General features: G+C 33.7%; 1 protein-coding gene across 1 annotated transcript in view; it reads right to left on the reverse strand.

The window, feature by feature from the left end:
- Window positions 1-14,552, reverse strand: part of LOC128985893 (insulin-degrading enzyme-like) — a 154,939-nt gene that overhangs the window by 113,736 nt on the left and 26,651 nt on the right. The window contains 1 exon segment of the mRNA XM_054405868.1: window positions 13,685-13,807. Within this exon segment, the coding sequence (XP_054261843.1) occupies window positions 13,685-13,807 (123 nt within the window).

Raw genomic sequence — 14,552 nt, forward strand, 5'->3', positions numbered from 1 at the left:
TTAAAACGAGGTTCGTTATATTGAGGTTAGGTTTGCATTGCAGGAATTTCACTAAGTCGAGGTTCAGAACCAGCGTCAGTCAATATAGGTCGGGATTTGACCTCATTAAAACACAATTAAAGTAGCCTAGGCCACAATACTTTACAGTACACTGTTTACATTGTAAAGTAGAACCTCGATTATCCGGGGTAGGCCTACTAAAGGGGAGGGATCTTTAATATTGCGCAATCATGACATTTCTAGTCGTTGACCTTGGTACAGGTTACAAACTGTAAGTTTAAAATCACAGCTTACTCTAATCTAATTCACCTGAAACCTAGCTAAACACTGTATTGTATAGCAATAAACCACGTATTGAACAAAACAGAACAGTAGGGAGTTTTGTAAGCTACTGCGTGATAGGCCGGTAGGCTACAGTGCTGCTTTAAATCACAACAGAGGAATGTCAATACTGTAATAATCATCAACTATAGCATTGGTGTTGCCTTAGTTTAAACAAATCGTATTGAAAATAATAAAAATATTAGATAAGTCGTTATAAAAGTGTATAATCATAACCAACTTAAAGATTAATAAAAACACTCGTAAAAGGAATGTTAAGATATAGATGTTGCTATTCTCTTTGCTTTGTTCTTCTATTATTTTTCTTTCTTAGGTTTCTCTTCATCCAAAAATTGTACAAGTCACCATAGTTACTTATCACCCAATCACAGCTTACTACACATTACGTCATCATCAGTCCTCAGTGAATTAAATCAGTTCTCAGTTGTAACATAGCGCGCATGCAGCGACGACAGCAGACAGGGATAAAACGGAGCAAACGAATGTTAGCGCAAGCGTTGACGTCACCTTTCCATTTCATTTGATGATGAAACTGATTTTTCAAAAAAACAATAATGGGGTGGGGGGTTCGTTGTATCGAGGGAGAGACGCAGACAATTCTTTTTTTAAGTAGAGGTTAAATTCGCTATGTAGGGTTTCTGACAATGATAAATTTGTTATATTGAGGTGTCTTATTTTAGCCGGGATCATGAAAAATTCATTAAATCAAGGTCGTTTATATGGTTTGTTTGTTATGTAGAGGTAAAATATACATTGTGTCTTATGGAGAGTTCTAGGGATTTAAAAAAAATTTGTTATATCAAGGAATTCGTTATATCGAGGTTCGTTATATCAAGGTTAGACTGTATTAATTGTCTCCTCCTCACGTTTTCAATATATCTTCTTTGAACTTGAGGCATTTTCTGTTCTTCCAACAAAACTGATTAACTGAATATTATAAACATTAATATTTACTCCCAAAAAGCTAATGAGTTTCTTTTTGTTAGCAGCTGACTTTTTGTTTTTAAATTTGTTCTGTGTATTTCTTATGGGGAAAACCCGACCTTTGAGAGGGTCTCATGCCCTTAAGAGTAGGAATTTTAAAATTTTAAAACCCTATTGCAAAACTACATATTGAGACAAATATTTATTTTATATATATACATCTTACTGATATTATAAATGTGAAAGTTTGTGTGTTTGTTTGTTTGTTTTTTTGTTTGTTTGTTTGTTTGAAGTTCAATTACGCATAAACCAATGGAGGGATTGGGCTGAAATTTGGCATGATGAAAGCTTACATTCCCGATTAACATATAGGTATATTATTATCTCAAAAATCCTTTCGGGCTCCGCCCCAGTGGCTCTGCAGTTCCCCATGTTAACCTTATGAGTATTCATATATAAAGGGAAAGCATTTAGTCAGCTGTTTCAACTAAAAAAGTTGGTTCTATGACATACAAAAGCATTAAAAAGTTATAAGATTTACCAACAGGGTGCAGCACTATAATTTTTTTTGCATTTATGTAAACAGCTAATTTGAACTAAGCATCAACAAAAAAACTGTGATACGCAATGAGAACTGTCAAAGTAGGATTGGTTACAGTTATTTTTTTATGTCATGAATAATTTGTAATTTTTTGTGAATTTTTAATAATTTATTTTTCTTTATTGTTTAAGTGTTACATTATGGTTGGTAGATGTGTAATACTATAGTATATCGTCAATTTAAAGAATCAAATTTTATCAAACTGTGTCCTCCCCCATTGCAAATGCAAAGCTTGAGTATAACTGCACTACGCATTTTAAATTGATATGCCAACTCCGTACGAAGGACGGGTACTCTGCTAGTATATATATATATATATATAGATATTTAATACTTTCACATTTTTAAAATTAATGAAATGAAATGAAATTAAATGTCTTTATTGCTTTTAACATGGAAATACATGCATTGCAATTGTCAATATAGCTTAAAATATAAAATAAGTAGTATATATCATAACATTCATAACATTATATCATAACATAATATTTTAACTTGTCTTACTAGAAATATCAAGTGGGCCTAAAAAAATTTTAGGTTTGTGTTATGTTTAGATTGATTTTGGATTGACTTGTTTTGGCTAAATTTACAGTAGTATAACATGACTCCCACTGCTTACACTTAAAAAAACTTCTCATCATTTGCGATGTCCAAACAAAAAATTATAATTAATTGAAGCAATATATACATGTAAAGAATCAATTAAATAAGAACATCTTCGCAAAGGAAATGCAACAACGACACGCTCCTGTATTGCGGGTATTGCATTGACTTTCTGCAGGCGTTTATATAATCTCGTCTCAAAAAAATCTTGAAAAAAATTAATTCATTCTCGTCTCATAGAACAAAATTTAAAATTTCCTGAAAATGTCTTGAAATTTCTAGACCCATTCATCCCTAGTTTGTAGTAAAGAGGTAATCACAATTATATTGTTTGAAAATATTACACAGAATACAAATAATTTAAAGGTACACAAAAATGTAAAATTAGGTTTCAAAAACCATATTAGAATTCACATTTTGAAAAGTTAAGAGTATAGCACTTGTCTGATGAGAGAACCTGTCAAAACTAAAAAAAAGTTATTGAGATTTTACAGTATTGGCAGGATAAAATATTAGATCCTTACAAAGATCATTTATCAGGCTGCCAATACATCCACAATGTTTGATTGAGTCTTAATGAGACATCATTGAATTATTTAGCACATTTAGATCTTTTAACACGTCCAATGCGGCTACGCAGTGGCCAGTGGGGCGAACAGCTAAGCGCTGCGTGCAGTGGCGGCGATAGCGGGCCTGCAGCGCGGTGCAGGGGGGCCCGCAAGCTAGGGGGGCCCGCAAGCTAGGGGGGCCCGTAAGCTAGGGGGACCCATGAGCCTTGACCTGGATTTTTCTAACTAACAATATTTATATGAGAAATATGATATGTTTTTTATTACAAAAATGTGTTAAAACCAGTAAGAGCACTAGGAAAATTAGTTTAAAACTAACAGCTAAACTGACACTATTACTTGCCTGATTGATATAAATTCTCTACCAACTTAAGTAAAAGAATGTCATCAGTCATGCAGGTTGCATCAACTGTCCTCGTGGACTGTGGGAAGGCGCTATAATAGGGCCGTCCGTATTTAGAACCAATCTGGCCCCCAGCCTAGGAGGATAAAACAATTATTTTAATCCTCCTAGCCCCCGGCAGGTCACACCAAAGAGGGCCCTCTAAACTGATTCAACTCAATGAACTTGAAATTTTTTTACGATCAAATCGGCGAATTAACCTAGATGGCTAGGGCACAAGCTAATAAATAATTCCATTCTTTCATTGATGCTAAAGATTTGTTTTGCACTTTAGATTTGTTTACTTCGAGTCAGGTAAATTGTTACTGTCCTATAGGCTTCGGGCCAAATCAGATCGGTTCAAAATCTGTTTGCTTTGGAAACTGTTGATCATTATACAATGTCGATTTTCGACCCGAGCAGAGCCTGGCCTACAAGCTTGAGAGATCAAGCACAAGTCAGAAAATCAAGCTCGAGCCGATTTTCTCAGTACTCAATACAATAATGCACAATTAAGGAAGTAAAAGATTTTATGTCCGCAAAGATCACGCTCACGAAATTGAAAGATTAGGCCTACGTTTTTGCCGCGATCATGGATATCGACGAGAACATTTCTCCGTGGGTGACGATGATGATGTCTCTGCAGCCGCAGGAAATGTTCAATAATTTACCGCGATTGCGGAAGACGATAATGACGTTTCTTTTTCCACGAGAGATATATCTAGGGTTTTGATTCCCCTGTCACCATGGCTCACGGGATATATTAGGGATTGGGCCGTGAACGCGGGAGACGACGATGTTGTTATCTGATAATGTCATAGGTTTAGTTGCAATCACGGTAGACTATGATAATGTTTCTTCAATGACTACGGGAAGTATTAACGATTTTGCCAGGATCATGGAAGACGATGATAACGCCTCGGGGCCTCGGGAGATGCCGTGCCAAGCTAAAGTGTAAGTTTAGGTATACATGTGATAATGTTTTAAAAGATTATTGGGAGAGGGGGGCTCGGCGAACAAACTTGCGGGGGGGCCCTACGGGCTCTTAAAGCCGCCACTGGCTGTGTGGATGAGTGTGCGAAAACGTTTAATTACTTTTCATGTTGTAGTTGTTTTTCTAGGCCACTTTATGCAAATCAAAATAAAAGGTTCCTTGATCATCCAACAGGATTACGCGTCTTAGTATTATTATACCATCATCAGATCCTTTACAAAACTTTTCAGTTTTTCAACACATGATGTGCAAAGTTCAACATATCTATATATAGTAAATAAATAAATAAATGTCCAGGGTTTACAATAATAAACACATAAACCATGTATCGATCAAAATTTACAAATAGGGTTATTGTAAATTGTATGATGAAACTCTCTATATTTTAGGGTACTAGGGGTATCGTGCCGGCTCAAAGCAGACTTATGTGATTTTTGATAGGCATAGGCCTAATGTTCATCACCAATTACAGTCCAATTAGACACTTTCTGAAAGATTAAAGTTCAAATTTTGAGTCTAATAAAATAATATAATTGGTAATTTATAGGGGTGTGCGAATAGTGATTTTCAACCTCGAGCCGAGCCGAGCCGAGCTTTTTAAAAAATGTTCGAGCTCGAGCTTTTTCGAGCCGAGCTTTTCCTAGCGTAGGCCTAACCTTATCTTAATTATTAAACTTTTTTTTCTTAAAAAAGTGCATAATAATAATAATGATCAGTCAATTTTTAAATAAACACAATGTTATTTTAATATGTTTAAAAACATTGAGAATTGTCAAGACATCAAATAGTAGATAATCACGATAAGAACTGAACTGAACTAAATGAAGATGCAAGAAATAAAAGGATATCGATTGAAGGCCTGAAGAGATATGCAGTGCAGACTGAGACAATCAGATTGTCTTTCATGACAGAACAGCAACGCGACCTTGAATGACGACAAAACAACTAGCAAGTCGATTACATATGTATATTGTAACTACTATGAATATTTAATTCTATTTTGTATAAATAAATACAAAATAAATTTAAAAACACGTGATTATTCTTGTTGTTTTCCATACACAAAATATTTTTGTTTAATGTAAAAATGGATTGTATGTTTAACAATAATTGCAGTCCATTATTGTTAAGCAGTATGGTCCCAAATTATTGTTTTTGATTTTAAAACATCACAGTTCATTTGACAAAATTATAGTTGAAGCAGCCCAATGGCTTGTGCAATAGTTTGTTTACAAGCTTTCTCCAGACCACGGGGGAGGGGTGGGTCTGATAAGCCGTCTATTGTTTACCCGCAAGAAGGTCCGACCCTCATTAGTGCCGCTCGGCTGCACTCAGTGGGGAACCCAATACAACAAATCAATCTTTTAAATGAATACAAATATTTGGTAATAATTGTTTTAGTAATATTCACCTTGAAATTTCAATAAACTTGGTGTAAAATTTGACAAAAATCGGCCATTTTGACCGATTATTAATACAGTACCAAATACCAATAAAGTAGTACTTAATTGGTAGGTAAAAATTAACCGATTTTCGTCAAGTTTTACCCCATGCTGTGCGCTATGTCACAAAAGCTGATAACGACATGGGTGATTAGTAACCATGACAACATGTTGAATGCGTGATGAAGGGAAACCCAAGAAATAGAAGAACAAAGAGAAAGAATGACGTTGTTATCTTTACAGTACTGTAAATAAACTATTACAGCGCCCCTAGTATCAGGAGCGAGACAAGCACGAGTTGACTTTCATTTGACCATGGTAGTTCTTTTTTGCTTTATGCCTGTTCATTCCAGACGAATCTAATCGTAAAGCAAAACTGCCGATAACGACTAAACTAGTTATCAGTATTGCATCATACGGCTTCTTTGCCGTTTGCTGTTAGGTCGTTGGAAACGTATTGCTGTAATTTTGTCCTGGGAAACTAATGGTAGCTATGGAGATTTAGTTTTCTGTCCAAAACGTCAAAATATATTGTATATCCGAAAAAGTCGGATAAATAACGGATAGTGTCGGATATCGAATTTGGGCCCGGTTTGGATACGGATATCCGAACCGAATCCGACCCGATTTTTCGGATATCCGCAAACCTCTAAATGAATCCTATTAATCAAAAAAGAACATGGTTGGTTTGGATCCAAAAAGGTGGAGAGACAAGTTTTACTTATATATTAAAAAATATATAATTGACATATAGAGGAAATAGACCAAAGCACTAGAATTAATAGAATAACACACAAAGTAAACAAGAAATGAAATGCAGAACACGATGATTTAACACTGTCACTCAATTTTGTCATCTAGAAGGGTCGGCGAACTAATCAATAAATAGCCAAAACCAGTTTCCTCCCCTTCACACAGTCTCACCGCCCCCCCCCCATCCGGGTGGCCCAACACTTTGTCCTTGAAACACCCTTGCGTCTGAAACAATAAACCCTTACACCCTCGTTGCTGTTTTGACAACAGGTTTATGAATGCGATCACTATTTTTCATTTCCAGAATTAACTATCAATTATTATTATTTGCAAGATACAAATAGGAAACTACATCACATTATGGTATTTAATGACCCGTACTATCAAAAATTAATAACTCATTACTTATTTTGAAAATAAAAAGCACTCATTACAGCACGCGCCACTTATTGATATATATATAATCCTCAAAGTAACTGTTACTTTTATACAAAATAAAATAGGTACAAAATTGTGTGGCCAGTCAAACTTTATAAACAAACATTTTATTCTATAAAATACAGATGGTAAATAGGGGTTGGTTTAAAGGAAATAAAATACAAAACATATTAATTAATTATTTTGATAAACATTAGAAAGGTTATGGGATTGATTGAACTAAAATAACCGCAGGGAAACTTATAAGTAGAAAAGTCGTCAACCACAATCTTGTTTAATCAGTACATTGTTAGAGAGAGAGAGAGAAAGAGAGATAGCAGATAGGGGCGTTTGATAAGGAATCTTAAAAAGTAAACAAACAAGGAACAACGACACGACGATACTCGTTTACAGCCTTATTGTGTCGCCCACTACATTTGCACACGTGACCACCTTTGTTTCTTCCTTATCTTTCATCCGTCCCAAAATAGAATTCCTGAAATAATTTGTTGGTATAATCTCCCCTCCCACACAAGGCGCAGTGCTCAGTGCGCAATGTAGGTTGCCGTGGCAACCGTGTGTCGTCATAGCGACTTAGCCAATCACGCACTCGCACTGCGTTGTATATTACGATACGAATAGTTGTGTTGGAAAGACAACGCGATAGGTGGTAGTTTCCTCAAAATTACGATCGATAATCATTGCGTCTTGACTGAGCTGAGGTTCTTGCTTATCTAGACAGAATTATGAAACGGAGAGTAAATTTAAATGAAAGTTAGTTCATTATTTATTAATTTAATTTTTATTTGCTAGTTCAATAAGTATTCGGCTCGAACATTTCGAACTTTTTGAAAATCACGAGCCGAGCCGAATAGGACGCTATTCGGCTCGAAAAAGCTCGATGTTCGAATACTCGCACACCCCTAGTAATTTAGTTCAGGTACAAACTGGCAAAAGTCAATGGAAATTCTTGAAATGTATTTTAACAAGGTAGGCCTAGGTAAAGTTCAGTTGGATCTCACCCAAAAGTTTTTAGTTGTCTTCACCACAAATAAATATATTTCTTGATGCTTAAATGATAATAAGCAATTGTGGAGCAATACTTTTAAGTTTGAATCACAAATTAAAATTTCAATATTTTTCAAATTCTTTCTTCTTCATGGATTACAAAGGAAGTGAATTATCTTTATGTAAAATTTAACTCACATCTCTTAAAACATTGGTTACCACTGGTTTCTTGGTGTCAGTCACTATTCAATGTTATGGTTGGTTGATATTATAACAAGAGTATTTTAATCATATTTTAGAAATTGAAAAAGAAGAATAATTTTGTAAAAGAATTTAAAATGTAGAAATAACTTCCAGTTATAACAAATTTTAGCTTATTAAATAACTAGCTGTAACCCGCGGGCTTTGCCCCGTTTAACTTCTTAATTTTCAAGATTATCTCGTTCGCATGGCTCAATCACGTCCTGGTTGAAGTTTGTTCGCTACGCTCACTCACCTTTAGGTAGGAGCTCGTTCGCTACGCTCAAAGCAGAGCCGGAGTTGATACAGCAACGGTTATAGAATCTTTTTTTTATAATCATTGACATAGTTTTATAATAAATAATCCATGATAAAAGGTTAGATGAAAATAAACCTACTTCATAGTTATGGAAAATATTATATTTAATTTCTTTGTATCAGCTGTCTGAAATTGTGAGATATTAAGTTTAGCAGTTCTTCTTGTTTACATTTACATGTCAAACAAGTAAACAAACATTGTTAGTGTTCTCATCGCAGCCATGGAGACCAATCAATATTTACTTTTAAAATGTTCACCTCAGAACTTTAAAGCCAAAGGGGAAAATCCTACTGTCAGTATCGAAATGTGAATAGTCCTATAATGGTCCTTGGTATGGTAGCTATATTTTTGTAAAATTTAAGCCCAGTTGGTGTAGTAGTTTTTGCACCTATTAGTAATACACATACAGACAGACACCATTAGATTTGTATATAATAGTATAGATAAATGGTATTGTTTGAGATGAATATGAATTATTTTACTGTATGGAAACATATGATAATTCAGATATATTTATTTAACTAGTAGTAGACCTAGGTGTTCAGATAGATAACACATGGTTTATAAACAAATCTATATCTATAAAATTAGAGTTTTGTCTAACAACTCAAAAACCATAATGTTTTTAAAATTTTCAACTTAACCTAACTTTGCGTTAAGAATTCAATGTGGTAAATTCTGTTGGTGTTTTAATTGGTTTGGTACATTGCTCAGAATCATAAACTTTTAGGTTATTTTTATGTTTTATACATTAAAGAAACCGAAACAAGTCTCATCTAAATTTTTGTCTGTCTTCCTGTCTGTCACGGCCCAAGAGCCATTTTACACGGCCTTCTCCTAAAAAACGAGAGTACCTATCAAGATCCAAATCATTTTAATGTATTCACTGGATTGGCGAGATTGTCTTTAGCCATTAAAATATGGCGTCACTACTTTGTAAATAAAATGACGGACGTTTAAAAACCCAATTTTTGTCAAGTTTTCTCACAATGTCCAATGTCCATCACATAACCATCTATGAAAATTCCAAAAAAATGTAAATTTAAACTTCCCATGTTATTCTTATGGAGAACAAGTAAACTGTTGTAGTTTGCTTGTTTATGAACATACTAGCTCTTACCCACGGGCTTCACCCCGTTTGACTTCATAAGTATTAATAAAATTATTGATTGGTTAAGTTAAGCTGAATAAAACAAAACAAAATACAGTAATACAAAAAAAATAAGTACAGCTGAGGTATTCTTAACATTAGGTCTATAGAAAGTACCCTTTAGAAAGGAATTACGACCTTAAAGGGCAATTTATGAAATAATGGATAGTTTTACACAAAGTTTCTCGTCATGACGAACATTTTAAGTGTATGGTTTATGGGGGGTGTGACTTGTAGTTTTCTCAAAAGTTCATGGGTACTTTTGGCTTTATAGACTAGCAGAGTACCCGTCCTTTGTACGGGGTTGGCATGTAAGTTTAAAATGCTTATTGCAGTTATACTCAAGCTTTGCGTTTGCAATGGGGGAGGACAAAGTTTGATAAAATTTGCTTCTTTAAATTGACGGTATACTAATTTTATTACACATCTACCATAGCCATAATGTTCTACCACTTCACCTAAACAATAAAGAAAAATAAATTATTACGAATTCACAAACAATCACAAATTATTCATGACATTAAAAACATAAACAAAACTGTAAACAATCCTACTTTGACAGTTCTCATTGCGTATCACAGTTTTTTGTTGCTGCTTAGCAAAACAAATTATAGTGCTACACCCTGTTGGTAAATCTTATAACTTTTTAATGCTTATGTATATCATAGAACCAACTTTTTTAGTTGAAACAGCTGACTAAATTCTTTAATTCCCTTTAAATATGAATACTCATAAGGTTGACATGGGGAACTACAGAGCCACTGGGGCGGAGCCCGAAAGGAATTTTGAGATAAGAATATGCCTATATGTTAACCGGGAATGTGATCTATCATCATGCCAAATTTCAGCCCAATCTGTCCAGTGGCTTATGCGTGATTGAACTTCAAACAAACAAACAAACAAACAAATAAACAAATAAACAAACATACACACAAACTTTCACATAATATTAGTAAGATAAGATAAGATTTTGATAACATTTGGAAAATGTTTTTACTTCTTACTAACTATTAACATTTTACAAAAAAAAAAAAAAAAAACAGAAAAAAACCGTTTTACCCTCCCTGATGCAGCAAACCTAAGTACTTGTTAAACTAATTCTATTTAAATAGCAAATAAATGTTATATTTTTAAGTAGACATTTTCGTCTAAATCCAATCAGGCAAATGGAAATTCGCTTAGTCTGCAGGTTTGCTGCGGCAGGGTATTACAAGAACCCGACAGATAGCAGCACTAAACAATACAGCTAGTCGGCCCTCAGTATTACCAAATGAAGGGAAAAAACAGAGGCGAAGTACCCAGATAAACCACAAAAAAATTTGCAAAAAAGCAGTCAAGCACAATTTGAGGTTAGGTTCCTTCCACAATGCTACAGTACAAAACATTCATTATCGTTAATCTGTCATTAGATGTCATTAGATGCAAGCCTAGGGGTTGTATATTCTAGAATTATTAAATCACATACATTCTATTCAGTTAAAAATTAGCTACCAGAAACAATACATTTTAATCACAGGTATGAAACCCGAAATGAAAATAAATTTAGACTCCCCAGACACCGTTTGACCCTGCATGAAAAATCTCCATTGTATACTGGCTGAGATTGTACAATGTGCTTCCGCCATGCTATAAGTCATTAAGCAAAACCAAATTTAAAGATACAATAGATAATTTACTTATTGACAAGGCTTTTTACTTAATTGAAGATTTTTACAGAACTACAATTTAGAAATTACTCTATACTTATTTAATACGCAAGCAGGATTTTTGTGACAATTACTCCTCCGAAACTACTGAACCGATTGACATGTTTTTGGTGTCATTGGAAAGAGCGTAACATAAAGTTGTGCAGGAAACTTTCTTTTTAGGTAAATAATTAGAGAGTGAGGCCCTGGGGCCCTTTAAAGTTTAATATTTCTCCATAAGATTAACATGGGAAACAAACATTGTTTTGAAACTCCAGCTGTTGTTAGAAATTAAATATTAATAATTGTCTCCATGGAAGCATGAGAAAATTCACATGTTTACATTTGCTTTGACATTTAAATAAAAACAACCAAAACTGTCAAATGCCTATTTTACAATTTCAGACAGCCGATCAAAAAAATAAAACAACTATGTAGTAGGGCCTTGGGTTTATTTAATCTTAAACTTTAATAGATTATTTATTAAAAATCTATTTCAATGATTATAAAACATATTTTTCCCGTTGCGAAGCAAAAATCAAATACCCCCGCCGCAGCATACCTGCCGACTAAGCGAATTTCCATTTGTCTGAACTGATTTTCAATTTAAATCTATTTAAATAACATTAGGTTTAACAAGTACCTAGGTTTGCTGCTACAAGAAAACTAATTAAGCGAGTTTTTTAGTAAAATATTAATAGCTTAGTATAAAAGAAATAAATTGGCCAAGTTTAATCCAAATTTATCAATAAACAAGCAAACTACATCATTTTACAATATTCTCCATAAGAATAACATGGGAATTTTAAATTTACAATTTTTGGAATTTTCTCCGTTACCAATAACCGTACAAAAACACTTTGATATACTAAATTATTTGCTTTTTTAAGCTCTTTAACAAGGTCTAGAGAGAAATTGAGAAATTTTGTGTTTTGAGGGTCAAAAATGAGAAAAACCATTTTTTACCCCATAAAAGTCCCCGTAAAACACTGTTCCCATGGTCCGATCATGCTGGTTCGCGAACTCATTCAAGTTTATACCGCCTTACACCTTCAAACCAAATTTCATCAAAATCGGACAAAAATTACTCAAGTTATCGCGTTCACGGACGTATATATATATATATATATATATAAATCTATATATATATATACATATATAAAAATTTGAACGAATAGTGTTTTTGGCCTCTGGGGACATCAAAATGAAAAAGTAAATCGGTCCCGGGCCTAGGTCTTACCGTGCCACCTACGGTAATAGCTACTTCCCTATAGGGAAATTCGCTAAAATGAGAAGAAGAATATTGTAAACAGTTAATGTGTAAATTATCTATGTCGTATTAAAAATGTGTATAGTTTTAGATGTTAGTTTGTATTAATTGATATAAGTTATTAATTATTGAATTTTTTATTTTAAGGATTTGCCATGAGTATGCCTATGATAAATAACACCATTTCAGAGTTCTGCCAGTTTTTGCCTAACTCAGTTCTATAGAGTTTAATGTAGCCTACACCTTATTGTCTACAAATTGGCTAAATAACTTACGGTACTTAGGTACGGTACATTTTAAAAGCTGACAGCCTGTTTACGTTGACTTAAATTGTAAGCTTACCTTTTCCCGTCCATGGGCAGTTTGATAGCTATAAATTAACCCTTTAAACTGGAGTAGGACTGTTGTGTAAATTATGAGAATTTCCATTAGTTAATAATCTTTTAGTCGACTCTTTTAAAATCATCGGAAATTATGGCTGTTATTAGTTTTTAAACAAGTTATTTCTTTATAAATAACTCCAGTTTTTCTTAGCAATTGCTCGATTTCGAGCAAAATGTACACTAGTTTTATTTTATTTTAAGTGTTTAATTTTAAGTTAAGTTTTAATGTTAAATATTGTATGTATGGATTTAATTTTGACAATGCACCTATTCTAAATGTTATGATATGTATGGAATGTTATGTGCAAATAAAGTATGTCTATGTCTATGTCTATGCCTAAAGCCCACACTACAATAAATTGTTAACAGTGCCTACCACTGATAAAATAATCGGATACCAGATTGAAGTATAACACCAGCACAATAAGCGGCAAGCGAAACAACGTCTCACGGCAGTGGCCAACCTCGCAAGGGGACAATAGTTTGGAAACGGCGCTTTGACAAGTATACTAGTCGTGCTCCACTGGAAAGCGCTAGCGGTGATGAGATTACACGTCATGGGCAGTGAACATGTAAATACAATTAACATTAATTAAACATACCTTTTCCTAATATGGCAAGAGACATGATGTTGGAGGAGTACCATTTGTCATGGAATTTCAAAAGTTCATCTCGAACATTTATTCCTTTTTCTTTTGGAATAATACTAAGGGTGAGTTTGTTTCCTGCAAGAAAAATCATTAAATTAAACATGAAAAAACAAAGTGATCACAAAGACAAGGGTGATACAGTTAAATAGTGAGAGAAACAGCCAACTAAATATTTGAGAATGCTATGCAAAAAATAAAATATACCTATAGGAATTTTATTGAAAACTATTTATTATGGATTGCTGCTTTTTAAAACTGTTAAGAGTAGGGATGGACAGGATTGAATTTTTAGTTCGGGACGTGATTTTTATTTCCTTCCCGATCTTCGGGACGGGATTTTTTCCTGTGCATAAAAAGAAAGTCTTGAGTATTAAAGTTACCAAAAAAGACAAACAAAATCAATTTTTACCATTTGTGGCACTGATCTATAAAAACTTAAATACCCCCGCCGCAGCAAACCTGCAGACTAAGCGAATTTCAACTTGTCTGATTACATTTTTACTAAAATGTTTCCATAAATAAGACATATTATTCCCTATTTAAATAACATTAGATTTAACAAGTGCTTAGGTTTGCTGCTACGGTAAAGGTAAAAAGTGTTTTTTGACCATACATCAATAGTATAGGATGAAATAAATAAATTTGCCAAATTTTATCAATATATACTCATAAACAAGTAAACTACAACAATTTTCATTTTCTCCATAAGAATAACATGGGAATTTTTAATTACACTATTTTTGAATTTTCTCCGTGACCGTTAGGCATACAACAGCGCTTCAATATACTAAATTATTTCTTTTTTTAAGCTCTACAAAAC

The sequence above is a fragment of the Macrosteles quadrilineatus genome, unplaced genomic scaffold, assembly GCF_028750875.1.
Source record: "Macrosteles quadrilineatus isolate MER2022 unplaced genomic scaffold, UCM_ALF_1.0 Scaffold_2__2_contigs__length_208266976, whole genome shotgun sequence".
Taxonomy (NCBI): Eukaryota; Metazoa; Arthropoda; class Insecta; order Hemiptera; family Cicadellidae; genus Macrosteles; species Macrosteles quadrilineatus.